The sequence below is a fragment of the Anas acuta genome, chromosome 13 (genome assembly GCF_963932015.1).
Source record: "Anas acuta chromosome 13, bAnaAcu1.1, whole genome shotgun sequence".
NCBI classification, from domain to species: domain Eukaryota; kingdom Metazoa; phylum Chordata; class Aves; order Anseriformes; family Anatidae; genus Anas; species Anas acuta.
This window is the reverse complement of record NC_088991.1, coordinates 20840968-20867286: the sequence shown is the minus strand read 5'-3', so window position 1 is coordinate 20867286 and position 26319 is coordinate 20840968. Positions and strand designations below refer to the sequence as shown.

Sequence of the window (26319 nt, the reverse complement as noted above, 5' to 3'; positions counted from 1 at the left end):
CAGGCTTTTCTGGAGGATGTTTGCAAAAGGCCCACGAAGTGAACGGCCCCAAGCTTTGATGGGCTCTGAATTGGTTGTGAAAATAAAAACCTTCCTCTCTTGCCTGACAGAGCACGTCCTTTGCTTTGGCGGGTGTAGGAACAAAACGTTTCAAGGAGCAGTGGTAGGACGTTGATAGGGCAAAGGGTAAGACGGGGCAGATTTCGGTTAGATATGAGGAAGAAATTCCTCCCTCTGAGGGCGCTGAGGCCCTGTCCCAGGCCGCCCAGAGCAGCTGTGGGTGCCCCAGCCCTGGCGGTGCTGGGTGGGATTTGGGCAGGGGGTGGGATTACCTGGTCTTCAAGGTCTTATCCAGCCCCAACCACCCTGTGATTGTGTGATCCCATTCTCAGGAGGTTACAACTGTCTCGTGGGTCTGTCACTCTTGTGCCATGTCCCCTTTGTCCTGTGCTAGTGGGGTGTCCATGGCCGAGCAGCTCCTGCTGTGCCGTCCTGCGTGGCCATGGGCTGTGAGCCTGCCCCGTGCCCGGCGCGGTGCCCCCCCAGTGTGGTGTCCCCCCCAGGCACACGAGCTGCTCCCCGGCCTCGCTGCCTCGCAGTCGGTCATTTCTTTGGGTTTGTGCACGTGAAAGATGGGCGCAGGTGACACTGGAGTGCTCCTGGTGTGCAGAGCTCTCGGTGCAGCATCCCCTTTGCTGGCGCGATGCTCAGGCCGTCTCTTTGCTTTGTTTCAGAAATCGAAGCCAAGAAAGCTTGCGACTGGCTGCGAGCGGCAGGATTCCCGCAGTATGCGCAGCTCTATGAAGGTGAGAGCTGCTTCCTCCTCTGCTGGGTTTGGGGACAGCCCAGCCGTGTTTGTGGTGTGGGGTCCGGAGGCTGGACGTGCAGCAGTACACGGCGAGGGGCAGCACCTCCGTCATCCTGCTGCCCCCCGGGGGCTCGGGTCCAACCCGGGCAGGGGCGCAGAGCTTGGGGGTGGGGGGCTGTGGGATGGGGGCAGCGCTCCTGAGCAGGGCACCCACAGCCCCTCGCTGCTCTGCTGCTGCAGATGAGGGGGGGAGCAGCCCGGCAGCCCTGCTCCTCGCCCTGCAGCAGGCCAACAGCCAGCACAGCTCCAAACAGCCAGGTCTGGGCTCCTGGCGGCTGGACCTGGCCCGGGGATGTCTTCAGGGCCCCCAGCACGCCCTGCCTGTCACAGCTCTCCATCCAGCGGCGATGAGCAGAAAGTCCCCATCCTGCAGGTGGGCTTGGTTGTGTATCGCCTGAGTGCCAGGGGTGGCTGCAGGGGAGGTCACGGAGCGCTGGGAGAGGGCAGGACGGCGGGGATTGCTTACTAATTACATGGTTATTCGTTAAAACGTTAAGCCTTCAGAGCAGGTTGTGGTGCGGAGAACCAGCCATGCTGTTAACTTCCCTGCATTCCTGAACCTTTTCCCTTCGGGCAGGGCTGCGAAGAAGCTCCCAGGGCACCCGGGCAGGGCAGGCACTGGGCTGCGACCATGCCCGAGCAGCTTAGGGATGCTCGCAGGGGGTGGGAGCACACAGCACGGGCAGACGGGGTAGGGAACGCGGGGAAGGGACATTTCCTTCCTCCTTCACTCCTGACACATCCCCGAGGCTGCTGCCCTGCCCTGGCAGCGATGCCTGTGCTCCCTGCACACGCAGCACTCCGTGCCCGTGCCCAGCAGGACGGTGTTTGGAGGGGCCAGGTCCCACCTCCACCCCCTCGAGGGCACTTTGCAAATACCTCTTCTGCAGCTCGTCTGCCCAGCTGTGCTTGCTCCGAGCCCGGTGGGCACACAGTCCCTGCTGGGACGGGGCCGAAGCAGCGCTTGCAGCCTGGCCCCGGCAGGACAATAGGTGGAAGCCCGGCTGCGGGGGGAGCGCCGCCAGCCATTGTTCGCCCGCTTCCACCGCCCCCACCCCTTCCAGCAGAGCCACGCTCCGGCCCCCTGGGTGATGGCTTTCCCGGCTGCCCCCTCGGCTCTGCTTGCTATTTCGGGGCAGCTCCCCATGCACGGGCTGCCCAGCTCCTGCAGGTGAGCCCCAGCTCGGGGCGCTGCTGCAGCTGCGAATGAAGCAGCCTGGCCCCAGCCTCCCTGAGCAAGACTTTCCACATCCTAGAACTGTTTCATTCTCTTCTTCTCCCCAGCTGGCAGGGCTCAGCATCCCTTGGTAATTAGGCTCAATAGCTTCATTAACAACCAGACGTGGACTCGTGGTTAATTGTCCAGGTCCAGAGCAGCTGGTCCCAGCAGAGCTTTCTGGGTCTGCGTGGAGAGGAGCAGGGAACTGCATGGAGGCCCTTGGGCACCTCGCCACCCCCCTTAGCTTACAAAAAGTGCACTGCCCAGGGGCTCTGAGCATGCAGAGCCTTTCCTTGGTCCTCTAGCTGCTGCCCAGGGGATCTGGAACTGCGGCAGCACCCTGCTGCTGCGGCTTCCTCCACGCTCAGGGACCCCTTAGCAGCTCTCAGCTCCCCAGGGGCTTTCCTCACCCTGGTGGATTAGTGGGCAAAGGGAGCCTGAGGGAGCAAGGGGTCAGTATACAGGCCAAGTGGTGTTTTATGGGTGCCAAGATCTCCCTTGAGTAGTGTTTGGAATGTGGCTGCTCTCCAAAAACCACCCTGGGCTGAGGCCACAGGTCTTCTCCACAGCAGCAGCAGCATCTCCACTGAGCTCCCTCTTCCCTCTGCTTTGTGGACCTGGATCTGGGATCCAGATGTTGTGCCCGCTGCTGCTGGGTGCTGCACGGGGCCTTGGGCAGCGAATTATTGGGGTCGTGTCCCTGGGGAGGCGAGGTGAGGGCCTGCTGGGGCTGGTGGGTGCTGGCGGCTGCTCTCCGAGAGCCCGTGCCAGAAGCAGGCAGTGCCTGTGGGGCCGCAGGGGCTCCCTGCCTCACTCATCCTCCTCTCGCCTTCCTCCCCAGACTCGCTGTTCCCGCTTGACATCGGCGCTGTGAAGAGAGACCACAGCTTCCTGGACCAGGACTCCCTCAAATCCCTCTGCAGGTAAAGCCCCCTCCCAGCCGGCTGACCCCCCGGGCACCGTGCCGTGCCTGCGCCCAGCCCTGCAGGGGCCGTGGATGCGTCGTGCGGCCACGTGGCCGTCGTGTGGGACAGACTGGTGCTGGGGGAACCACAGCGCGCTGTGCTCTGGGCATGCAGAGAGGCTGGAGGGCAGATGTTAGCCGGGAGTTCTGCTCTTTGTTTAACCTTTGGGCCGTGTTGTAATTTTATGTGTGGGTACCTCCAGGCTGCGGAGCGCTGCTGAACGCGGATCAGTGAGGGGGGAGATGTAAAACTGAGCCCTGGTGCAAAGGGTTGGCTGCACCAGCTGCCTGTGCTCTGCTCCCCGCTGGCTGCTCTGGGCGATGCTTCATGTGCGTGGTCATCAGGAGAGCCAGGCTGCCCCACGCTTTCATGTTGCTTTGTCTTGCAAGGTGCTAAATAACATCTCTGAGAATGAAGTGGAGGGGGGACACCGCACCTTGGGCACAGCGAAGGGATCTTGGCTGTTGGTGTGAGCCAGATTCGGGTCCAAGTGCCCGTGGGTGAGATGGTGGCTGGGGACAGATTTGCACTTGGTCACCAGGCACATGCCACCTGCGACAGGGAGCAACACGCAGCGAGGGATTTGCTGAGTGTTTGTGCAAGGAGAGCTGCTCCGTGGAAAGGCCACGCCACTCGCGAACCTTTTGTGCAGGTCGTGAGGGGCTGTGGGCGCTCAGCAGCGCTGCATCGGGAGCTGGTTGGCACTGCTGGCTTTCTGTGCTGGCCGACCCGCTGTGGTTCCTGGAATACACACGCAGTTGATTGCTCCGGGGGACGGTTGCCCTGCTGGCGGGGCTGTGCGGTGTGAGCTATCCCAGCAACCAGAGCCGCACTCCTCGCAGCAGCAGGGCTGAGAACAGCTCCGGGAGGTGCCACTGCATGGTTTTATGGCAGGGGAGCAGTGTGGGATTTTGGAGATGAGCTCTAAATGCTGCTGCCGTGATCAAGAGCAAACAGCCAGCAGGAGGGACCCCCATCTGTCTGTCTGTCTGTCTGTGCTCGGCTTCTCCCAGCTGGGCTCAGGCTGGGGGGCTGTGAGGTGCTGGGGGGAGCACCTGTCCCCAGGCTTTCCCATCCCTTTTGTCTTCCCCTGGCTGGCTGGAGGCATTTTGGAGGTCGTTGCGCCCTGCTGGCCTGCAGCAGGTCATCCCCGTCCCGCAGCTCCTGGCAGCGGTCCCCTCGCCGCTGCCGCTCCCTCGCAGCCGGGAGGGCAGAGGGGTGGCAGCGGGGCCAGCCCGGTCCCAGCCCCGGCTCCTGCTCTCATGGATAAGGGAGACGCTGCCTCCAGGGCTGCTTATGGAGGCGGTGAACCTCCTCAGGTGGCCGCCAGGCACACCCGGGTCACCCTCGCCCTGAGCTGCGCACAGGCTGGATGCAGAGCACACACACACCATCGCGGTTTGCTGTGCGGTCACGGCTTTGCCAAGTCACCTTCCTGCCCCGAGCAGTCGCTCCCTGCAGCCCCTGTCCGAGCGCTGTCCTGGAGCCAGGCAGCTGCGATGAGCAGCGCTGTGAGGATGCTGCCGCCTGCTCCTCTTCAGGAGTTTTCAGCAGGATCGTGAAAGGCACACGGGCCACATTTTTGGTACAAATGTGCCTAAGGTATTTTTTTATCAGCTGTGCAGAAATGTTGTTTGCATGCTGGAACAACAGTTCTGTTGTGCTTGTGGTGCCGTTTGCAGTACCATTGGAGCTGCAGGGCTCCCACCACCCGCTGCAGCCACCCGTGGGGGCAGCTCACAGCCCAGGACGAGCCCCCGGAGAGCTGTGGTGCGCAGCGATGGGGTGAGACAGCTGCTGAGGGGCCCTGGCAGCACCCAAGGGTGCTATGAGCAGAGGGAGCCAGGCATCCTTTGGTGCTGGGGCTGCTGCCGTGGGAGAGCACGCATGGGGCTGGGGTGGCTGCGGGTGCTGGGGCACGGCCGGGACGTCCCGGTGCCTGTGTGTGGGCGGCGGGCGCCGCTCTGATGTTTGCCTGCACAACCCCTGCTGGCCTGCGACCAAGCGCTTGTGCCACCGGTGTGCTGGAGAGGTTTAAACCCCTCGGCTGCCGTGCCAAGGGCTCACTGGGACTCGGTGAAGGAGGTGCAGAGTGCCCCCAGATCTCTGCGGGAGGAGGGCGCAGCTTTGGGAGCCCATCTGGGGACCCTGCTCTGTGCTGGGAGCGGGCTTGGAGCTGCTCCAGGCTCTGCGTGGCCCATCCCTGGAGCCGCAGCTGCGGGGTGACAGGTGACCAGGCACAACAGCAGCTCAGAGACAAAAAATAGAAAAAAAAATAGGAAAAGAAGGAAAGCAGTGCAGGCAGAGCAGGAAGCCACAGTCGGGTAAAGCTCTCTTGTTTCCTTGCAGGAGGCTGATGACCCTGAACACATGTGCCTCCATGAAGCTGGAAGTCCACTTTCAGCGTAAACAGGTGAGTCCTGGGCCCGAGGGGAACGTGCGCAGCTGGGGGGCAGCGAGCCTGCTGTCTGTAATAACTCCAGGGTGCACCAGGACTGCCCCTGGGCTGCTGCTGAGCACTGCTCAGCGCTCCCTGCCCTGCCGGGGGATGTGGGGCTGTGTCAGCGTGGTGTGTGCCGTGCTGTCTGTGTCACACTATGAGCTGGGTGAGACCCCGCTGTGGCACATCTCCACCCCTCACTCTTTCTCCACCATCGCCTGCGCAGTGTCGGCGGCCCCCAGCTGCCAGGCAGAATGGCAGGAAGGCAGCAGCGCGGGGCATTGTTCCCGTGTCCGGGTCTCCTTCCCCGCAGCACAAAGAAGCGGAGGGGGAAGGGGCTGGGGTGTGCGAGGCTGGGGCTGGTCGCAGCTGTTGCAGCAGCAGCGAGGCCGCGGGGCTTGGCGTGGGGGTGTGGGGGTCGTGGCAGCAGGGTGCGTGGCAGCAGGGTGCGTGGCAGCACACTTCGGTCTGCGCTGGCTCACGTGGGCTGAGTGTTTCTGCTGGGTGCGTGGGCACCGTGCCACCCGTTGGGGCACACCAGCGGCGTGTCATGCTGCTATCAATACAGAGCCAGGGCCCGGGAGCTGCTCAGGGAAGTACAGAAATAGCACCTTCCCCTCGCCACGTGGCTCTTGAGCCTGGGCACAGCGATTCCTCCTTCTGCGTGAGCCCCGTGGCAGCAGGGGATGGAGCGGGTTGGCTGGGGGTGTACTGGGGCTGAGGGACCCCCCGGTCTGATCGTCCCCTCTTCTCCACTGCCCACAGAATGAAGACTCCGAGGAAGAGGACCTGTGTGCCATCAGCAACCGGTGGGCTTTCCAGCGGGAAAGCAAGAGGTGGTCCCGCGTGGGCTCCGTCGACGTCCTCTCCCAGGCCTCCGAGGTGCCCAACTGCGCCATGCGGCAGGCGTCCAGCCGCGAGAGCGTCCTTACCGACCTCAGCACCAACCTGGAGGCCGTGTCCCTGCACAGCAGCGTCAGCACGGGCAGCACGAGCGGCACCCCCGGCATCGTGGTCACGCCACCCGAGCTGTCCCCTGCCCACGATGCTGCCGCCATCGCCCAGCCCGGCCGCAGCTCCAGCGCCCGCTCCTTGGTGGAGCCGCCCTCCGGCCGCGAGGGCCCCAAGGAGAAGCTGAAGAAGCGAAGGTCTCGCAGCTTCCTGAAGAGGATCGAGTCCCTGCGAAGGAAGGACAAAGAGAAAGCTGGCCCGGACGAGAAGGGCGTCCCGAGCAGTGGTGGCATGGCCAAACCAGGCTGGGACTCCACCAAGAGCAATGGGGACCTCACGGCCACCAAGGGCAGCTCCCCTAAAAGAGGGGCTGCTGCCTCCTTCCACAGCAAGAAGCACTTCTTCTCGGTGTCGTACAGGACTAACCGCCTGCTAGGCTCGGGCAGGGGCAAGGGGAGCCCGGAGTCGAAGCGCACCGGGGTCTACCTGGAGGACTACGAGGCGGCCGTGGGCGCCGGCGGCACCTGGGCTGCTGGGGAGCGCCAGCCCCGGCCGGCGTGCCGGGGGGATTGCCTGGTCTACGTTCCCAGGGACCACAAGCCGGGCACCTTCCCCAAATCCCTCTCCATCGAGAGCCTGTGCCCCCTGGGCAGCAGCTCCCTGACCGGCTGGAAGGCGGGGGGCGAGCCCGGGGGGCTGGCGGGGGGCGGAGGGGGCAGCAGCAGCAGCGGGGAGGGCTCGGCCTCCCCACGGGGCTTCGCCTGCCGCCGCCGCGGCTCCTGCAGCTCCCTGGGCAGCCGGGTGAGCGTGTACGACAACGTGCCCGAGCTCAGCAGCACCGAGGAGCTCGCCAAGTTGGACGGGGAGGTGACCTACCAGAACCTGGACGACATCCTGCAGCACATGTGGGGGCTGCAGCAGAAAGTGGAGCTCTGGTACAAGGCCATCTCCCCCGGCCTGGACGGGGAGGACGGGGGCGAGGACGAGGAGGAAGAGGAGGAGGAGGAAGAGGAGACGGACTCGGGCGGGGAGCCCACCTTCCCCTCCAACCTGCACTTCGAGGAGCGCTCCATGTCCGATGTCGGCACCTCCGCCAGCGACTTCGACAGCACAGGCAACTCCCTCAACGAGGCCGAGGAGCTGGAGATGCGGGAGCGCCGCGACTCGGGCGTGGGAGCCTCGCTCACCAGGCCCTGCAGGTACCGGGGGGGTCCCGGGGGGCAGCCCACGCATGTCACCAGCCCCCAGGCAGGGACACGGAGGCCGTGGGGGGGGCGAGCAGGGCCGGGCATGGTGCGCTGCTGCACTCTGCTGGCTGCACGGGGATGGGATGGGATGAGATGGGATGAGATGGGATGGGATGGTGATGGGGATTGGGGTAGGATGGGATGGGATGGGATGGATTGGAATGATTTTTCTTTTTCTAGTGCTCCTTTGCGCTTTTCCCAAAGGGAGCTCCAGCTGCTGCAGGGTTCTGTGGATTTTCAGCCCTGCTAGGCTGATGCTGGAGGGGCTGTGCCTGCGGGCAGGGCACGGATGGGTACACGGGTGGGTGCTTTCACGGGATGGGAACGTGCCCCCTGCCCTGCTGGGCTCAGGGATGCTCTGTAGGCGCTGGGCAGGAGCCTTCCCAGAGCAGCACAGACTGGGGAAGGGTTTTAGTGCTGGGCACTGCCTCGTTGGTGTCGTGTGCTGTTTAGAAAGTGGGTGTTGGAGGTGTCCCTTGGCCGAGGTGTTGCTCTGCGTGGTGGTCCTGTGTCTGCCCGAGCCCCTGCCCTCCCGGCAGCTCCCAGGGGGGCTGCCCCAGCACAGCCCTTGGGTGTGGGCGCAGGCTGAGCCCATGCGGCCCCACGGCTCTGCCCAAAGGGGAGGATGCTGGCTGGGGCAGCGCTGCCTGGCAGCACGAGCACTCCTCTGAGGCAACAGAAAGTGTTTCTCTTTGTGTCTGTGCCCTGGCACCTTCTCGTGCTGGGTTTGTGAGGGGTAGGAAGCAGCACCTGTGGCTCTGGGGCTGGTGTTGGGCTTAGCCTGGCCACCAGAGTGCCCACACCGTCCCCAAAGCAGTGGGTGCCACGGAAAGCCTCTCCAACGCCCTCCCACCCTGCAGAAAGCTGCGCTGGCACAGCTTCCAGAACTCCCACCGGCCCAGCCTGAACTCTGCCTCGCTGGAGATCAACCGCCAGTCCTCGGCACAGCTCAACCTGCTGCAGAAGTGCTCCCTGCTGCGGCTCACGGCCATCATGGAGAAGTACTCCGTGCCACACAAACAGGCCTGGACGTGGTGAGCTGGCGGGGAGGGGGCCGGGAGGGGGGCCCCAGGGGTGGTGAACTCCGTGTGAAGGTGATGGAGAGGGAGGGAAAAAACCTGGAACCAAGCTCTGTTTGCTCTGCATGGCGGCTGCAGGCACCTGTGGAGCTTGGAAAACGTTACAGCCATGTAAGAGATGATGGTTTTCTATCTAAGCCAAACACTAAATCATGTTGGCTTAATAAAAGCTGTTGTGGCTCCTGTTCAGAACTTCCTCGCCTGTACTCAGAGCACAGCAGAGGCATCCCCGCGGCAGTGGGTGCGTCGCACCCGGTGTCCCGCTGTCCCCCCGCGCCGCCGAGGCAGCAGGTCACCGCCCTGACCGTCTGTCTGTCCCACCCCGCAGGACTGTGCCCAAGTTCATGAAGCGGAGCAAAGCCCCCGACTACAGGGACAAGGCGGTGTTCGGGGTGCCGCCCATCATCAACGTGCAGAGGACGGGGCAGCCGCTGCCGCAGAGCATCCAGCAGGCGATGCGCTACCTCCGCAGCCAGTGCCTGGACCAGGTAATGCCACTGCCCCGGGGTGCTGCTGGGCTGCAGTTTTTGTAGTTTTCGTAGTGCTGTGGCATAGGTTGTCTGTGGGAATTTTGCATCTCTCCATGTGTCCTTGGCTGTCCCGCAGCCGGGCTTTTATCTGGCACGGCCAGGCAGGGGCAGGGCCAGCCCTGCCTCGCGTCCCAGCGTGGCTCCCTGTTCCCCCCAGGTCGGCATTTTCCGTAAATCGGGGGTGAAGTCCCGGATCCAGGCGCTGCGGCACATGAACGAAACCAGCCCCGACAACGTCAACTACAAGGGGCAGTCTGCGTACGACGTGGCCGACCTGCTGAAGCAATATTTCCGGGACCTGCCGGAGCCCATCTTCACCAGCAAGCTGACCGACACCTTCCTGCAGATCTACCAGTGTAAGGGGGGCGCGGGCGGGGGCCTGGGCTCGGGGCTGGCGGCGCGGGGCCGGGGTGGCCCCAAGGGACAGGCGCTGACGGCAGGCGTTGCCCCAGTCGTGCCGAAGGAGCAGCGGCTGCAGGCGGTGCAGGCTGCCATCATCCTGATGCCGGACGAGAACCGCGAGGTGCTGCAGACCCTGCTCTACTTCCTCAGCGACATCGCCTCGGCCGAGGAGAACCAGATGACCGCCGGCAACCTGGCCGTGTGCCTGGCGCCCTCCCTCTTCCACCTCAACGTGTCCAAGAAGGAGAGCACCTCGCCGAGGTGAGGGCGCCGCTCCTCATGCCCTGCTGTGCGGCGTGGGGTTGGGGTTGGGGCTGGGGGTGGGCGCCCCGGGTGAGGGCACCGCTCCCAGCGCCTCGTGCCGTCCTGCAGGGCCATGCACAGGAGGGGCACCATGGGGAAACCCGACCAGAAGGACCTGAACGAGAACATGGCTGCGACGCAGGGGCTGTCCCATATGATCACCGACTGCAAGAAGCTCTTCCAGGTGGGTGGCTGCCCTGGGGGTTTCATGGAGGGCACTCAGCCTCCAGCAGGGCAGTGCCACTGTTCAGGCAGCCCCAGGGGTAGTGAGGGGCCAGTGAAGCCCTGCTCATGGCTGGACGGCTGACAGGCTGCAGGATGTAAGCCCAAGGAGGCTGTGTCCATCCTTCCCCCCTCCTTTGTTCAACAAGTTGCTGCCGGGACTCTGAAGACCTGTGTGCTCTTGCTTTCAGGTCTCCCACGACATTCTGCTCCAGCTGAGCAGCTCCTATATGGCAGCAGATGCTTACCCCCATCCCCTGGCTGACTTTGTGTGTCAGGGGGAAAGCAAGGATTTACACTCCTACTTCGAGCAGAGCGTCCAGAACCTGCTCAAAGAGTCCTTGGAGAAATTCAAGGGGTGGCTGAGCACCCCAGGACCCCTGAACACGGAGCTCTCCTGCAAAAAGGTGAGTGCCACCGCACACGGGGCGTCCTCTCCACCAGCCAGAGGAGCTCTGCCACCCCCTCCCACCCCATCCCGTGCTCCCCCTAGCCAGCGGCTGTGATGGTGCTGCTCCACGGTGGTAAGACCCCTTGGTAAAGCCTCTTGGGGCTCCCAGGACAGCCGTCTGACCCTTCTGCTCGGCCCTGGCAGGTTGGGGACGGGCACCCTCTGCGCCTGTGGAAGGTCTCCACGGAGGTCGAGGCGCCTCCCTCGCTGGTGCTGCACCGGGTGCTCCGGGAGCGGCACCTGTGGGACGAGGACCTGCTGCAGAGCAAAGTGGTGGAGGCCCTGGACAAGGACATGGAGGTTTATCACTACGTGACGGACAGCATGGCCCCCCACCCGCGCAGGGACTGCGTGGTGCTCAGGTGAGGGCAGGGGGCACCCGAGCCCCGGGGCTTTGCTCCGTCCCCGGGCTCCCCCCGGCTGAGCGGGCGCTGTGTCGGCAGGCGCTGGCGCACGGACCTGCCGCGGGGAGCCTGCCTGCTCATCTCCATCTCGGTGGACCACGACAAGCTGCAAGTGGAAGGCGGCGTCAAAGCCGTGGTGCTGACGTCCCAGTACCTCATGGAGCCCAGCGGCATGGGGCGCTCCAAGGTGACGCACATCTGCAGGGCTGACCTCAGGTAGGGGACACCCCCGCTGCCTCGGCGAGCCGCTCCTGCCTTGTGCTGTGCACTGCAGGGCGGGGGGGGACACGCATACACGCATGCCTTCTGCTGCTGGGGAGTGCTTGTTGGTCATCTCCTAGCCCACAGCAGCTGGAGCTGTGCTGAGCAAGAAGGGAGGTGCTGCTTGCTGGTGCGGGCCGGGGGCTGCCCTGCTTGCTCAGCCCTCGCTCTGCCTTGCTCCCTTCCAGGGGCCGGTCTCCGGAGTGGTACAACAAGGTCTTCGGGCACCTCTGCGCCATGGAGCTGGCGAGGATCCGAGATTCCTTCCCAGCACTGAGCCCAAACGGCCCCGAGACCAAGATCTGAGGAGCTGGGAAGCTGCTGTGTCCCGTCGGACCGCGGACTCGCCAGTCAGCTGGGCTGGGGCAGGCGCAGGGGGGCGCGGAGCTGGCATCCAGCTGCGCGGGGGCACCCCCAGGCACATATTTATAAGCTTCCTTTTAACCTGGGCTGGGGCCCCCCTCTGGAGAGCCATGGGCTGCTGCAGCCGTGCAGGGAGCCTTCTCTCCTCCTGCCGTGGGGCTCTGCCACCACCCCTTCAGGGGCAGGGGCAGCTGCCCCCACCATCCCCACTGCTGCCCCTTCCCCAGCGCGGAGAGGCGAAGCCCTGCACCACAGGGGGGCTGTGGGTGGGATGGGTGAGCAAGGTGCTGCTCAGCCACGGGAAGGAGAGGGGGCTCGGGGTGACCCCCAGGAGGAAGGCAGCCGGCCCAGGGTGAGCTGGGTCCCCCCGTGAGCCCCGTGGGGCTCGGCTCCCCCAGGCCGGGCATGGTGCTGGAGGTGTGGGGCGAAGCAGGAGCAGGAGGGGGAGACGTGAGGGGGGAGGACAGGGCCACGGCCGTAGGTCACGGCGCTGTGTTGGGAAGTGAGGGGTGGGCGTGCGTGGGTTGGCACCCGGCAGGGGTCAGGCAGGGGAGCAGGCTGGGGCTGTGCTGAAGGATGCTGTGATGGGAGGGAACGGTGTGGAGATATTACAGAGCCAGGTAGGGACGGCCAGCGCCGAGGGGCAGAAGGAAGCCCTTGCTGTCACCTCTGGTGCCCAATTTCACAGGAGGTGAAGGAGAAAGCTCTCTAGTTCTAGTCCGGTGCCTTGTTAGCTGCCTTGCTCAGCTGGAAGCCCCCCTGTGCACTGGGGGCTGGATGGACGCGGTTCTAAGCCAAGTCCCATCCCTCCAACCTGTTGTACCGGGCAGCTGGAGGGGGCAGGACAGGGCTGGGAACCCAGAGCAGCCACCGAGAAGCTGGTGACGTGGGGAGCACGCTGAGGAGGCACCGCGGGGACAAGGGCTGTGCCCGGCCCTGGTGGGGCTGAGACTCACCCTGGGTTTGGGCAACCACAGGGCACGGAGCTGCCCCTGCCTCTGTGCCCAGCACTCCCCCAGCTCCCACCTCGTCCCTTCCTTTCCTCCTCCCGAGGAGCCGTCCGACGTCGCTGCCAGCACTCGGACCTGACCTGGTTTCTCCGTTTCGGCAGGGACCCAAGTTACTCGACGTCGTTCCAACTGGAAGGCAACACGACCCACGTGCGGGAACAATTCCCCATGCCAGTTTTGCCATAACAAATCCTGTCTGTCTCGTGGTGAAAAAAACAACCCACTCTATTCTTGTTTTTATATATATATTTTATATATATATAAAAATATAACTAACTCTTTTGAGGGAGTGATTTTTCTCCTAATATTTTTTTAAAATTTCTTTTTTTTCTACCTATAAATACTTGTACAGTTGGAATATTAATATATAACTCTGGCGGTAGAGCTCGGCGCCAGGCGATGTTCACTTCAAAGCCGTGTTTTGTATTTAAGGGACTGCTCCTCGTTTTGTATCATATGCAACAGGTTGTTTGACTTGGATGGGGGCTGCTCTTCCCGTCCGTGTAATTAATAAAGTACTAACGATAGCTGCTGGCTGGTGCTGGGGGGGTGCTGCTGGCCGATTCCCCAGCCCCGGGACCTCGTGGGGCTGGGCACTGCTTTTACCCGGTGGCTGGAGCCATCAGGTCCCACGTCCAACATTTTGGCAGAACGAGGCCAAAGAAGTCACCCGAGAGCAGCCGTGAATTGGGTGGCAGGAGCCGAGCCCCCCATGGGGGGCTTGCTGCCCCCCGAGCCCCCAGACCCACACGAGCACCACGGTGGCAGCAAGCAGCTGAACTGGAGGTGCTCGTGCCCTTCGTGGCACAGCCACTGCCCGCTGCAGGGGAAGATCTGACAGGGGAGATGTGGAGATCTCCTGGGGCATCCTCGTGCCACCGGGCAGCGTCAGGCGGTGCTGGTGGGTGGCACTGCCAGCACGGAGCTCCTCTGGGACTGCTCCGGCTGCCTGGCCCGCAGGCAGCCCTTCAGCTGCTCCTGGAAGGGGGCGGTGGTGATGGTGTAGAGGATGGGGTTGAGGGCGCTGTTGATGGGCAGGATGAAGATGACCACCCAGGAGGTGACGGTGCCTGCGTGCCACCAACGAGGACACGGCGTTAGGTGGCCAGGGCCCTGTCTGGGGGAACCCACCCATGCCACAGACGGGGGCAATCCCATTCCAAGCTCATGGCCATGCGGGGGGGTCACAACTGCTGCTCTCTGGGGAGCTTCAGGGGGCCAGGGTCCACTTTGGGATGGGTGATGCTCACCCCCTGCACTCAGACACCCACCCTTGGCAGCACCCACACCGAGGGGCCCCCACCCGGGGGCTCTGGGCTGACAGCGGTGGGCCTGGGTCCTTCACCTGGTATTTCCACCTGCAGCAGGGAGAGCAGCTTGAGGAGGAAGATGGGTATCCAGCAGAGCGCGTCAGTGATGACGATGAAGAAGAAGCGCTTCGCGATGGCGACTTCCCGGGAGCAGACGCTCCGCGGGGCCGTCCTGGAGGCGGTGACGCGGATGGAGTAGAACATGCCGGTGTAAGCGAAGACGATGGTGACGAAGGCTGCGAGGTTCAAGCCTGGAGAGGAAGAGGTTTCCCTCCGAGCACCTCGGCTGGGCTCGTGGTGCAGCAGGACCTGTCCCACTCCCCACTAGAGGGGGCAGAGGCAGCTCCACAGCCAAGGCTCGCCCCAAACCCGGGCGCACTGAGCCACCCCCTGCCACTGGGACCCCGTCCTGCCCCTCTCCATCCCCGTCCCCGTCCCCATCCCGAGGGCCTCACCCAGGTAGATGGTGGTGGAGTAGCCCCTGGCGCTGGGCCGCTCGCCCAGGTCGGACTGCAGCGGGAAGCAAACCCCGTTCCGGCCGTAGTAGTTGCCGAAGGACTCCTTGCACCACAGGGGGACGAGGCTGAGCGAGAAGCCCAGGAGCCAGATGGCGGCCAGCACCGAGATGGTCTGCCTCCTGCCCACCCGGTGGTGCCTGAAGGGGAAGACGATGGAGAAGTACTTCTCCAGGGTCATGTAGGTCAGCAGCAGGACGGACACCTCGGAGGACAGCATGGCCAGGCTGCCCAGCAGCTGGCACTGCAGGCTGCCCATCCAGCCCTGCGCGTGCTTGTTGTACTCGCCCGAGTACTTGAGGTCGAAGGCGCCGATGACGAAGAGGTAGATGCCCATCAGCCCGTCTGCACCTGGGGGAGGCAAGGCAGGGTGAGGGGGCAGCTGCAGCGGGCACTCAGCGCCCTGCAGGGCCACGAAGCCACCGCAGAGCTGCTGTGGGCACGTGTTAGAAGAGCTGCCCCACAGCGCCGCGGTGCTTATAAGCACGGGCAGGAGCCGAGACGTGCCAGGAGCACACCTGGCAAAGGCATAAAAAGAAAGGCGGGCAGCAACGGGCCCTGGCCATGCTGGTTTGGGGAGGTGTGAGCTGGAGAGCCCCCCCGTGCCCTCCCCACCGCTCCCAGCTCACAGCACAGGGATTTGATGGCCATGGCGTGCTGGCTGTTCTCCGCGGCCACGAGGGAGCGCATGCAGATGACGAGGAGGTTGCCCAGGCAGGTGACGCAGGCGATGACCCAGACGAAGACGCGCAGGATGATGTTGGCCAGGAGGTGCTCGAAGGAGGAGATGCCGTCCGTGTTGGGCTTGCAGCTGCGCACGTGGGGCGCAGAGCTGCAGTACTGGAACTTCTTGAAGTAGCTGCTGGGAGGAAGGGGCTGGCTGCCACCCGGCCAGCCTGCACGGCCCTCCTGCTGCCACAGCCACCTCCTCCAGCACCCCCAGTGCTCATCCCTGTCTGTGTGGCGCAGGGCCAGCCGGACCCTCCCGTCACTAGCCACGAGCCTCGGAGCTGTCACTGAGCAACAGCCCCAATCCTTTGCAGAACAGGCAGGAGGCACCCCAATGCTTCCCTGGATCGAGCACCGCGCAGCCACGCTTGTACCTGTCACCGTCAGCTAATAGAGAGGAGTGTTTTCCTCCAGCCCTGCCGCTCACAAACATTTAAAAATCATTCCCTTGTTCAGGTCTCTCAGCTTCCATTAGCAGGGATTCAGATTTTCCCCCTGCATATTATTTCAGATTAATCTTCTCAAGCCTTATAAAAGCAATCCCTTACAAGCTTAGTAAAACTGCATTAGGAAATGACTACAAAACTGCAATGCAAGGCTCGTTTCTGCTTAATTATAGATAAAAGGGGAGAAAATGATTGCTTATTAGCAAGTCAGGTAGAAAATGTACCGTATTTACAGTCCAAACAGACCAATTACAGAAAGGAAGAGGTACGGTTGTCTTTCATTACAGGTACTCTAAAATGTGCATCTGGAGATAATTAATGATTTTTTTTTCCTGTCCTTCCAAAGCAGAGCCCCAGCAGTCCCAGCTGGCTCCTCGGCTCTGCTTCCACCACGCGTGGTGCCTGCCTGGTGCCTGCCCATCTCTGCTGTCCTTGGGCCGTTACCTTGGGCCCAGGCACCTCGGAGGGGACACTTGGGCACACGGCGCTGTGCACACCTTGCCCCACACAGCCCACCCCTCCCGTGCCACCTGTGCAATGCACGCTCAGAAGTGTGCATCGATCCCTGTGTGGCATGCACTGGGGGGGGGTAATCTGCAGCTTGGTGGGGGATAAATGCCCCCGCTGCCCCGGCAGGGGGTCCTGCACGGGGAGCTGCAGGCACGGCGTGCGCGGGGGCCGGCGCCGCCTGCTCGGTGCCAGGAGCGAGCTGGTGTCAGCCCCCCCACTCACATGTGCGAGAGGTTGGCCAGCCTGTGGAAGGTCAGGTTGTGGATGTTGGGGATCTCCAGCCCCTCCAGGCTCCTGCAAGGCAAAAGCAGGGCAGGGGAGGCTGGGAGCTGCTGGGATGGCCTCGGTGCTGCTGTGGGGCTGGGGATGCCGTGGGACTCACAGGGACTGCAGCTGGGGCAGGCTCTCAAACTGCCCAGGGAAAATCTCCTTCAAGGGGTTGTAGGAAATATTCCTGAAAGGAAGGAAAGCGGTGCTGGTTTTCCCACCTGGAAGCTATCAGAGGAGCTGAAAGTGAGGACAGAGGGGAGGCTTTTCTGGCTTCTCCCCAGCACCCCCCACCCCCAGGAAGGGCGCACAGCCCCGGAGCAGAATTGCGCAGCGCCTCGTGGGGGCCGGGTGCTGGCTGCCCCCTCCCCATGGTGGCAGGGCACCCCGGTACTCACAGCTGCTGCAGGTCGGCCAGGCCATTGAACAGCGATGCTGGGAGCTCGTCTAGCCCATTGCAGGACAGGTCTCTGGCAGAGCAGGGCAGTGTTTGAGAATTCACGAGGCCACCTGCCCGCAGGCTCTGCGCCCACCTTGCCAGCGCCACCGAGCCGCACAGGGTGGGCAGGGGGCACACAGCCCCCACACAGGGAACACAACGGGGGGGACACTTACAGCTCCACCAGCCTGTTCAGCCTGGAAAACGTCCCCCCTTGGATCCACCTGATCCTGTTCCTGCGCAGGACCCTGAGCAAGGAGGAGGAGGAGAGCGTGGATGCAGCGGAGCCTCGCGCACCATCTGCAGCATCACCTGGCACTCAGGGTGCTCTGCTCGGGGCACATCCCTGGGGTGCCCCCGGCCCCACCGAGCCCAGCCGTATATATCCCCCTGGGAGACATACAGCCATCACACACGGGGACACCCCGGGAGAGGCCTGGGCATCACCAGGGTGAATTCTTTTCCTCTGGCAGCCCCAGGAAGGCTGCGTGAGGGCCCGCAGCACAGCACAGCACAGCCCAGCAGCAGCACAGGCCCTGGGCAGGGGGGCAGCAAGCAGAGCCGCTCGGGGTTTGACACACAGAGCCAGCTCACAAAGTTTATGGCACTCCTCAGAGATATTTTTAGGGGATCTGGATGCCAGCAGAAGGCTTTGGGCTGGCCGTGAGCCTCGTTGCTTGCGCACCATGGGAAGCTTTTTCCGTGCTGCGCCCTGCCTCTGACCCCGCTTGGTTCCGGCAGCCCCAGGCTGCTGCTGGCGGGGAAACCCCCCCTCCGGACCCAGAGCTGCAGGACACGGCCCCGAGGTGCCCCATCAGGTCCTTACAGAGCTGGTATCAAGTTCATGAAGCCGACAGCAACACAAATATGGAGCAAAACTGTTCACGTGAAACACAGCCCCTCGCCTAGCCCAGAGCAGAGGGATAAGGGGTCCGAGCAGAGCCCCCCCTGCCCCCAGCCCACCCAGGGGTGTCCCTGGGGTACTCACAGCACGGTGAGCTCACGGCACTCCTGGAACACGGCCCCACGCACCGCCTGGATCCTGTTCCCCTCCAGATCCCTGCAGGAAAGGCGGTTGTGTGGCTGCCTCCCCGTCCCCATCCCCGTCCCCATCCCCATCCCCACTGGGAGCCCCCAGCCCCCTCCATCCACCCCGGGGAGCAGCGCCTGCCCCAGACCCAGCTGCCCAAGGCCAGGTACTCACAGCCAGCTCAGCTTCGGCATCTCCGCACACAGGGAGGTGTTGGGTATCTTAGCCAGGGAGTTGTTCAGCATGTACCTGCAGGGAGGGGACAGAGACAAACGGGGTCACAGCGCTGCACAGGATGCACCCGAGCGCTTTCTGCTGGTTCCCAGCCTCCCTGCAGGGCTGCTGCTCACAGCAGTGCCCGGGGTGAGCTCAGGGCTGGTGGCACCAGCTCCCTGCATCCCGGTTGTGGTGCCAGCAGTGGTTTTGCCACCACTGCCCAGTGCAAAGGGCTGGTGCATGCACCTTAACCAAGGCACAGAGCTTCACTTGCCACCTTTGGGATGTGGTGGTACCGATATGGGTTGTGCTTAGTGGCTGTGGGACAGCCCTGCCAGGGAGCTGAGGGGCATTGCCCATGGAGAAAGGTGCGTGGAACCACAGTGACCCGGGAGCGACAGGCAGCGAGGGCAGATTTACAGCACGAATCCCCTCTGGCATTTTTTCTCAGCAACTTTTGCACACGCCTGCGTGCACAGCGTTCCTTGGTGCACTTCGTGTGACTGCAGTTTATTAGCTCGATTTGTTAAAAAAAGCAGCAGGATAAACAAGCTACGTCACCGAGCAGAGCAGCTCCCCTGCCCGCGACGTGGGAACGCGGCCCGGGGTGGGGGCACTGCCCCACGGCTCGCTCTGGGGACAGATACTGGGTGCCACCCCGAGCACCACAGCACCGGGGTCCCTGCACCAGCTCCTTCACGGCCCCAAATCCCCAACCAGGGCCCCCGCTGGCCCCGGTGGCTCCCCAGCCCCAGCCCTACGAATTGTTTCAGTACCCTGCACCCAATTTTGGGGTTTTTGCAACCAGCACCAGCAGTGATGGAGCCCCCAGCAGCTGCAGCGCTTCCCTTGCAGGTGCAAGCTCAGGGAATGCAGCTCAGAGCATGGGCAGATGTGAGTGTGTGTGTGTGTGTCTGTGTGTGTGTGTGTGTGTGCGCTCACACACGGGTTTTTTCCAGTCTCACAGCCAAGGCTTCTCCCCTTACTCTGACTCCAAGCTGCTGCCAGAGTTTCTGATCCGCACTGTGGAGGTGGGGAAGGCATTAAAATCACACTGGAGTGATTGCAAAATTTGTCTTACGGTGGCCAAAGGCAGTCAGTTATCCCCTGCTTCCCTCCTGGAAGCGGCCAGACCTTACGGACAGCCCCGATCCCAGCCTGGTGCCCAAACAGCTCGCACAGGGGCGAGGAAACCACAGTACCCTCAGCTTAGCCCCAGGGAAAGGGCTCAGAAGCAGAGCCCGGAGAAGGGGGCAGGAGGACTTACAGAAAGTACAGGGACCTCAGCCCGGCAAAGGCAGCGGGGGCGATCCTGGCGATCCTGTTGTTGTCCAGCATCCTGCGGGAGGAGGAGGAGGAGTGAGATGGGCACCGGCTGCTGGCGAGGAAGGCAGCGGGAGGCTGCTGGCACCAGGAGCACGCCGAGCACCGTGCCCGGGGAGCTGCCTCTGCCCCTCCTGCCCTGCAGGTCCCCCAGGTGCCACCCCTGGGTGGGGGCTCCCCGTGAATCCTGCATCGGCTCCAGCTGCAGAGCCTGGATTCCTTCACAGGCAGGGCCTGTTGGATTTTTCTCTCCTCTGCTGTGAAATAACGATAAATTAAAAGCCACCCGGGGAATTCAGGGCCGTGCTTGGCTTCTCAAAAGCCCTTTGGCTTGTTTGCGCCACGGACCACCCTCCGTGAGTCGTTCATCATTCTGTTCTCCCGCTTTGATTTAAGGAATAACTGCGCTGGTCCCATGGCAAATAAGGGGAAACCTGACGGGGAGCAGACCTGCCCTGGCTGGGCCGTCCCTGCACGCTCAGGAGGGGAATCACCTTGTAGAGCAGCCTCCATCTGACACCCGTAATGAGATCGTGGACGAGCCCCGGCCTCATTAACCCCCCCTCCCCGAGGAATTGGTGTCACGGTGCACGGGGATCACGCACTGGGGGCAGACCCAGGGGGCACTCACAGCCACTCGAGGTGCCGCAGGTCCTTGAAAATTCGGGGCTTCAGCTGGGAGATCTTGTTGTGGCTGAGGAACCTGGGAATGAGCAGAGAAGGGAAATGATCCGGTACCGCTGCCAGGTCACCCAGCTTCTGCTAAAGCTCCCAAGGAGCCTGCGTGCCCCCCGCTGCCAGCACCCACGGCTCCTCTCCCTTCGCATTTCCAATGCAGGGCCCTGGATCAGGCAGGCAAATTTGGGGTGGGGAAGGGACTGATGCGTGGGATGTGCCGGTGCCTCTGCCCTGCCCCACGTCCACCCACCTACTCCAGTTTAAAGCAGGCTTGGTTCGGATTCTTGCAGGAGCAAGGAGCCCAAGAGGCCCGGGGGCGGCTGCGCTGCGAGCCTGGCGTGCCAAGAGGAGCGCAGGGCGGCCTCCGTCCCACCGCTCCCTCCCCAGGGCCTCGTAACGCAGCAGCTCTTACTTACAGCATTTTGAGCTGAGAAAGTCCAGCAAACGCTTTGGGTGAGATCATGCGGATCTTGTTGTTTTGCAGAAATCTATTAAAAAATGGAACAGAAAAACAGAGTGGGAAAGAAACGCTTTCTCGGGGTCTCAGCATGGAGAAGCATCGCAGGACTCGCGCAGGGGGACCGATGGCACCGTTGTTCCTCCAGCTCTGGGGCTGGGCAGCCTCAAGCAGAGACCAAGCAGTGGAGGTGAGGAAAGGCTGAGGAGTGCCTGGGCTAATGCAGGGCCATAGCACAGCCCGAGCAAAGCCTCCCTGACACGTGCACGCTCCTGTTCCCTGTGCTGCCCACCCGCTGCTCGCCCCATTTGGTGCAGCAGGGCGCAGGGGGCCGATACTCACAGCTTCCTCAGCCTCCTGTACCTGGCGAACTGACTGTCCAACAGAGAGCGGATTTTATTTGTCTTCAGGTCCCTGAACAGGAAAACAGGAAGGGGGAAGGAGGAAAATAAATAAAGAAAACAGATTCTGAGGCCAGAGAACCTTTATGACAGGAGGATGGGGCAGCCGAGGCCCCCCCTTCTCCTGTGCAATACAAACGGGATGCAAGGCAGCTGCTGTTCGTTAACACAGCCCTGCTAATTGCTCTCCCAATCTGCAAGCACTATTTGCCACGGATGAGTTTTCTCAGGCTCTCCTTCCCCTCCCAGCCCTCACTTTGTGCATGTGACGAGCAGCTGGGGCTCGCCAACCTCTGGCCCTGCGCGGAGCAGCCAAAACCCTGTGACAGGAGGCCGACAGCCCGGGGGGGCCACGGGTTGTCAGGGGGGGAAGGGGAAGAGCACATCCCACCGTTACTCACAGCCTCGTCACGTTGGGGGAGACCCAGGGCACATCGCTGAGGTCCTGCGCGGTGCAGTCCACTGCCTGGCCCCAGCACCGGCACCGCGCCGGGAACAGCTCCAGCGCTGCGGGCAAGCAGAGGGGGTGTGCTGAGGGGGCAAAGGGGACACACAGCTTGGGGGGGGTGGTGCCCGGAGCCCAAACAGGAGGCTTACAGCAGGGGGCTGCCTCGTCTTCCACCGCCGTGCCGCTGCTGTGCGTGGCCAGCTTGTCGCCCAGGACCCAGAGCCAGCCGCTGTTGTCCACTGCGGGTGGGGAGCGCCGTTAGGGCATGGGGAAGGGGCCCGGCACCGTCCCCTCCACCTGGCAGCTCGGGATGCCCAGCCTGAGCATCCTTCCTTGTGCCTGGACTGACATCTGGGCAGGGCAAAACCCTGGCAACATCGGGACGGGGTGCGGGGATGGATGAAACCAGGACCCAGATGATCTCCTGCACGGGGCACGCGTGGCCACAGTGCCCGGGTGTGTTACGTGTGCCAGAACCGGGATGAGGCTGGATAAAGAAGCAGGTCCAGGGCTCCCCCCGCTGCCACTGCTCCCAGGGATGGACCCAGCTCTGCCCTAATGCCCTCGGGGTCCTGGATCCTGGCATCCCCAGGTCCAGGGGGTTATTCCCACCAAGGACCCCCCCCTTCCTAGGGGCTCGCCAATTACCGCAGTTCTCCTCGTCGGCTCCGTTGTCGCAGTCCTCCACCCCGTTGCAGTGCAGGGCCTGGGGCAGGCACACGGAGAGGTTGCCGCAGGGAAACTGCCCCAGGGGACACGGGGACCTGTCCCTGGGGTGAGTCACAAGAGGCTCTGCCAAAGGAAAGGGAGGTGCTCGGTGCTCGGCTCCCCTCGGGCAGCACCTGAGCTCCCGGGTCGCATCCCGCTTTGTGCCCGTGCTGTCCCACGCAGTGTGTGAGGCTGTCCCGGCAGCTCGGGCTCCCCTTCTGCCGGACCCTTTTTGTCAGAGCCACCCCGATCCCCAGCTCCAGGGCCCTGTCCATTAATACCCCGCTGTTACCCGTGGCAGAGGCATGCCTCAGATCCAGCTAAACGCTTCCACACCCCGCTTTGATCAGGTTTGGGGAAGTGGCAGCAGCCAGCCCCGGGAGGGCGCAGGGCTGCGCGGCGGGGCCCGGCTTGTCACCCAGGGTTTTCTTCAACCGCCAGCCCGTCAGCGGCTAATGGGGCGTGCTGAATTACCAGCACGTTCCTCCCTCGCGCACACACCTCATTAGCCGTCCCCTCGGCAGCACTGCGGTGTGACGTGGAGGTGGCTGTGACTCAGAGCATCTCGCCCCCACGTGCCCGTCTGGGTCACACGGGTGGGTTTGGGGCTGAGCACAGCGGTGCCATGCCTCTGCCTCTGCCTCTGCTGGGATTGCCACCAGGCATCCCTAACAGGCAGAGCAGTCTCTGGCTGTGTAAACTCACGCAGCATTTTCTAAATCTCAGCATCTTTTGCCAAAATTCCTTCATTCTCTCTCTCTCTCTCTCTCTTTATTTTTTTCCTCTTTTGTGCAGTACACTGGAGACTGCCGCTTGGAAGTGCCCCCTTTGACTAGTCGTTCTGCAAACGGGGCAGTAATTTTAGGTTTTTCTGAATGTTTGTGGCTGTATTTCTGCGTTAGGCACATCTCAACCCACGGTCCTACTGCCGAGCAGTGCCACGCATAACCACTGTCAGATGGGCTCACCGTCTGCCCGAAACTTTAACACAGGCATCTTGTATGAAACATTGCAAAAACGGTGTCCCTGGAAATTCGTTTATGCTGATCCTCTGTTCCTGTGGCTGGGAGCAAGCCCGTCTCTCCTGCTGATAGCACAGCACACACGAGCTGGGATCATGGTGGAAAGCAGCATTGCTCCTCCTCACTAACTGTCCTAATGCTTCCTCACAAGCTTGTAAGGAAAACTTCTCTCCTTAGCAGAGGATTTGGGGTGATGAAAGAGGAAGGATACGCAGAGCAGGAGGGAGAGGGACGGTGCAGGACCCCTGACCCTTGCTCTGCTGCAGCCCCACGGGGAAAGCATCTCCCTCATCCTGTCCAGGCTCTGCAGATGGAAACCCATCTGCCTGCTGAGCCCTGGGCTCAAGCCCCTCCTGATGGATGTTTCCTGCCTTGGTTGCATTTCTGGACATGCAGGGAGGTCCTCTGCTGCTCGCTGCTCCATCACGCAGCTCTCTGGCTGTTCTCTCGCTCTGAATTTATGTGGGACCCGCAGAAGGTAACGGGAACCTTTCCAGGGCCTCAAGGTCCCCGATGCAGAGAGCCTGCGTGTGGAGCTATGTAAATACCGAGCGGGGAGAGTTTATACCTATATATATTTATATACATAAGCAGAGGCAGATGCGATTTCTTCGGGAACGGGCCCAAGTCGTGGGGTCCCAGCCAAGACCCCGGCCCCAGCGCCTGGTTCTGCATCAGCCCCCCCAGGGCTGGGGGCAGCCGGAGGGAAAACGGTGTGGGGTGGGGAGGAAGGTGAAATAAATAGATATATAAATAGAAACCCGAGGAGAAGTGGGTGCCCCAGGTAAGGCAGGAGGCTGAGGACAGCGGAGCGCACCCCGCGGGACAGAGCGGCCCCCGCGGCACAGCCGTGCCCCCCGCCTGCCCGGCTCTGCCCGGCTGGGAAGCAGCCAGCAGCGAGAGGAAGTGGCCAAATTTAGCTGGGATTGGGTCTGGCATCTGCTGAGCTTTCGTGAGGGCCACCCAGGACTGTAAACGAAGCCCACGCACCGCCCGTAAAACAGCCGTGACCGAAAGAAACGCGGAGCCGAGGAGCCGGGAGCGCTGCTGCCGGGGGACCTGGCCCCAGCCCCAACCTGGCCCCAGGCTCATTCCCCCCCCCGCAGACCCCAAAGCCCTGTCCTAAGCCTGCAGCCGCATCGTGGGGACCTCCTGGCAGCTTTTGCTGGGCTTCAGAGCGAGTGTGAGGGTGGCACAAAATGAGAGCAGCGAGGTCGGGTCTGCTGGAGGCTTCCCACCGGAGACCAGCTCCCCTCAGACCCGGCTCAGAGCAGCACCCCCACCCCCCCCCCTCCCCGTCCTGTTCCCTGTTGGTGCCCCAGCTCTGCCTGTGCCGTGGGGTCTGCCCAGGGCTGCAGCCCCCTCCCCATGCCCCACAGGAGCACCCCCAGCTGTGTGCACCCAAAGGGAAGCACCTCGGGGTGCTGGCAGTAACCACCTGCCTGCCTGGGGAGGGGGCTTAGCCCCCCCCGGGGCCAGCAGGGGAGGAGCGCTTTGCATGGACACTGGCGAAAGCAAAGCACAGCAAATCGGACTCAAACAGCAGCACCTCAGAACTCCCGGTTTTTCGTCGTACACCCCCCAACTTCCAGCACAAAGTGTTCAATTTTCATCTGGTTTGCCCCCCCCCCTCCCCTTTCAGACCACAGCCCTGGTGCTGCGTCTGCTCCTGTGCTGCCTTCCCCTGCCCCTGGCTAAAAGGCAGAGCCAGGACCTGGGATTATCTCTGGGCTCGGGGGCAGCAGCAAAGTTTTCTCCAGCAGCACTGTGTTTGGGGGCAGCGAGCATCACTGCGCCGTGTGCCAGGACCTCTATCAAACCCCAGCACAAAATCCCCCGTGGACCCCTGGCCAGGAGCTCAGCCAGGCAGCCTGCCACCCCCCCAGCTCTGCCTGCCCTGCAGGGACACCCACTTACTCGTAGCAGCCCAGAAGAGTGGTGGCAGGACGAGCAGGAGCAGCTTCATCCCAGCTTGTCCCGGTGCTGCGGGCGGCAGGTTGAGCTCGGAGGAGGCGAGGGGACGGGGACGGGGACGCTGCGATCCTCGATGTGCTCCTGTGAGCGCACAGCAGCACCCACGGCTCCTGGGTGCTGGCACTGGGGATGCTGCACGTCCTCACTGCCAGCAAGGAAGGAGCCGTGCTGACCCCTGCGGCCCGGGAGGCTGCCTGCAGGGTGCAGGGCGCAGGGTGCAGGATGCAGGATGCAGGAGCAGCCCGAGTGCATCTGCAGCTCCTTGCAGCCTGACGCCGTTCTCTGGCCAACAGAAGGCAGTGAGAGGATGTGCACGAGGAGGGAAGCAGCGAGAGGAATGGACACGGTCCCTGCCGGGGGGGGGCAGCCCTCGGCCTGCACTCCCCAGCCCTGGGGCAGCCTGGAGCCGAGCTGTGCCCCCGCCTGGGGCACCCAACACGGGGAGCGCACCCCAAGGCAGCCCGGGGACAGAGGAGGGGGCTGAGGGGGCTGAGGGGTTGCTCCCTCCCCAGGAGGGTTCCCTGCTGGGTTTGCAGCCCGTGCTGGTGCCCAGCACTGCCTGGCACAGGATGAGTGCTCTGGTGGGGGCAGGACAGCCCCGTGCCCCCGGCACTGCCTGGGAGTTGGGGAGGGCGTCCAGGGACCCCGCCTGGCACCGCATCGGGGTCCCTGCGGCCCCTTCCTCAGCCCATCTTGGGGGGCTGGGAGCCCAGGGAGCAGCAGTGGTAGCCACAGGAGAGCCCCACAGACGAAGCAGCTTTGCCCGAGTTCAGTGAGACCTCTGGGGAGAGGGGTGCGTAATCGGGATTTCACAGCCGGGGCAGCGGGAGGGGGAAGCGAGGTGGTCCCGATTAGAGAGCAGACTCCCAGCACGGCTTTGATCTCCGTGCTAAGTTCCCCAAACCATCTGCACTGGGAATACAGCTCTCCTTCCAGCCTCCTTGCCCCAGCACTTCCAAATGCTTGCTATGGGTCCGGAAAAATCTGTAAAAATTAACCCCTGCTGCTGGAAAGTGAATTTTCAGTCAGGACATGGGACCTGCTCCCCCACCTCATCCTCATGCCATCCGTGTGGGACTCACTGGTGCACTGAGGAGCAGGAAGGTCCCAGGGCCCCGGGGGACCCGCAGG

At 63.1% G+C, this 26319-nt stretch overlaps 2 protein-coding genes across 10 annotated transcripts in view; one reads left to right on the top strand and one right to left on the bottom strand.

Annotated features, from left to right (window-relative positions):
* The window catches only part of STARD8 (StAR related lipid transfer domain containing 8), a 60269-nt gene extending 47027 nt beyond the window's left edge, over positions 1-13242 (top strand). For all 6 annotated transcript variants that reach the window (XM_068696674.1, XM_068696675.1, XM_068696680.1 and 3 more), the window contains 13 exons: positions 735-806; positions 2929-3010; positions 5402-5465; positions 6258-7642; positions 8551-8724; positions 9098-9257; positions 9457-9655; positions 9752-9962; positions 10074-10188; positions 10418-10633; positions 10822-11039; positions 11121-11297; positions 11531-13242. In XM_068696674.1, the coding sequence (XP_068552775.1) occupies positions 735-806; positions 2929-3010; positions 5402-5465; positions 6258-7642; positions 8551-8724; positions 9098-9257; positions 9457-9655; positions 9752-9962; positions 10074-10188; positions 10418-10633; positions 10822-11039; positions 11121-11297; positions 11531-11648 (3191 nt within the window). In that variant the 3' untranslated portion in view covers positions 11649-13242. The remainder of the gene's footprint in view (positions 1-734; positions 807-2928; positions 3011-5401; positions 5466-6257; positions 7643-8550; positions 8725-9097; positions 9258-9456; positions 9656-9751; positions 9963-10073; positions 10189-10417; positions 10634-10821; positions 11040-11120; positions 11298-11530) is intronic.
* LOC137863511 (relaxin receptor 1-like) lies at positions 13008-25489 on the bottom strand. Of its 4 annotated transcripts, none has more exons than XM_068696683.1 (18): positions 25132-25489; positions 22133-22276; positions 21634-21723; positions 21438-21543; positions 20999-21049; positions 20595-20666; positions 20132-20203; positions 19445-19516; positions 18136-18210; positions 17920-17991; positions 17108-17179; positions 16891-16962; positions 16608-16679; positions 16448-16519; positions 15170-15402; positions 14481-14891; positions 14061-14276; positions 13008-13785 (listed from the first exon to the last, which is right to left on the bottom strand). In XM_068696683.1, exons 1-18 carry the CDS (start codon positions 25178-25180, stop codon positions 13604-13606), a joined length of 2133 nt encoding a protein of 710 aa, XP_068552784.1. In that variant the 5' UTR covers positions 25181-25489; the 3' UTR covers positions 13008-13603. The 4 variants fall into 4 exon arrangements, with proteins under 4 accessions (XP_068552784.1, XP_068552785.1, XP_068552782.1 ...); XM_068696684.1 differs by having other exon boundaries at positions 14061-14197; positions 20978-21049; positions 25132-25488; XM_068696681.1 differs by having other exon boundaries at positions 20978-21049; positions 25132-25485.
* Between the last annotated feature and the right edge of the window lie 830 nt (positions 25490-26319).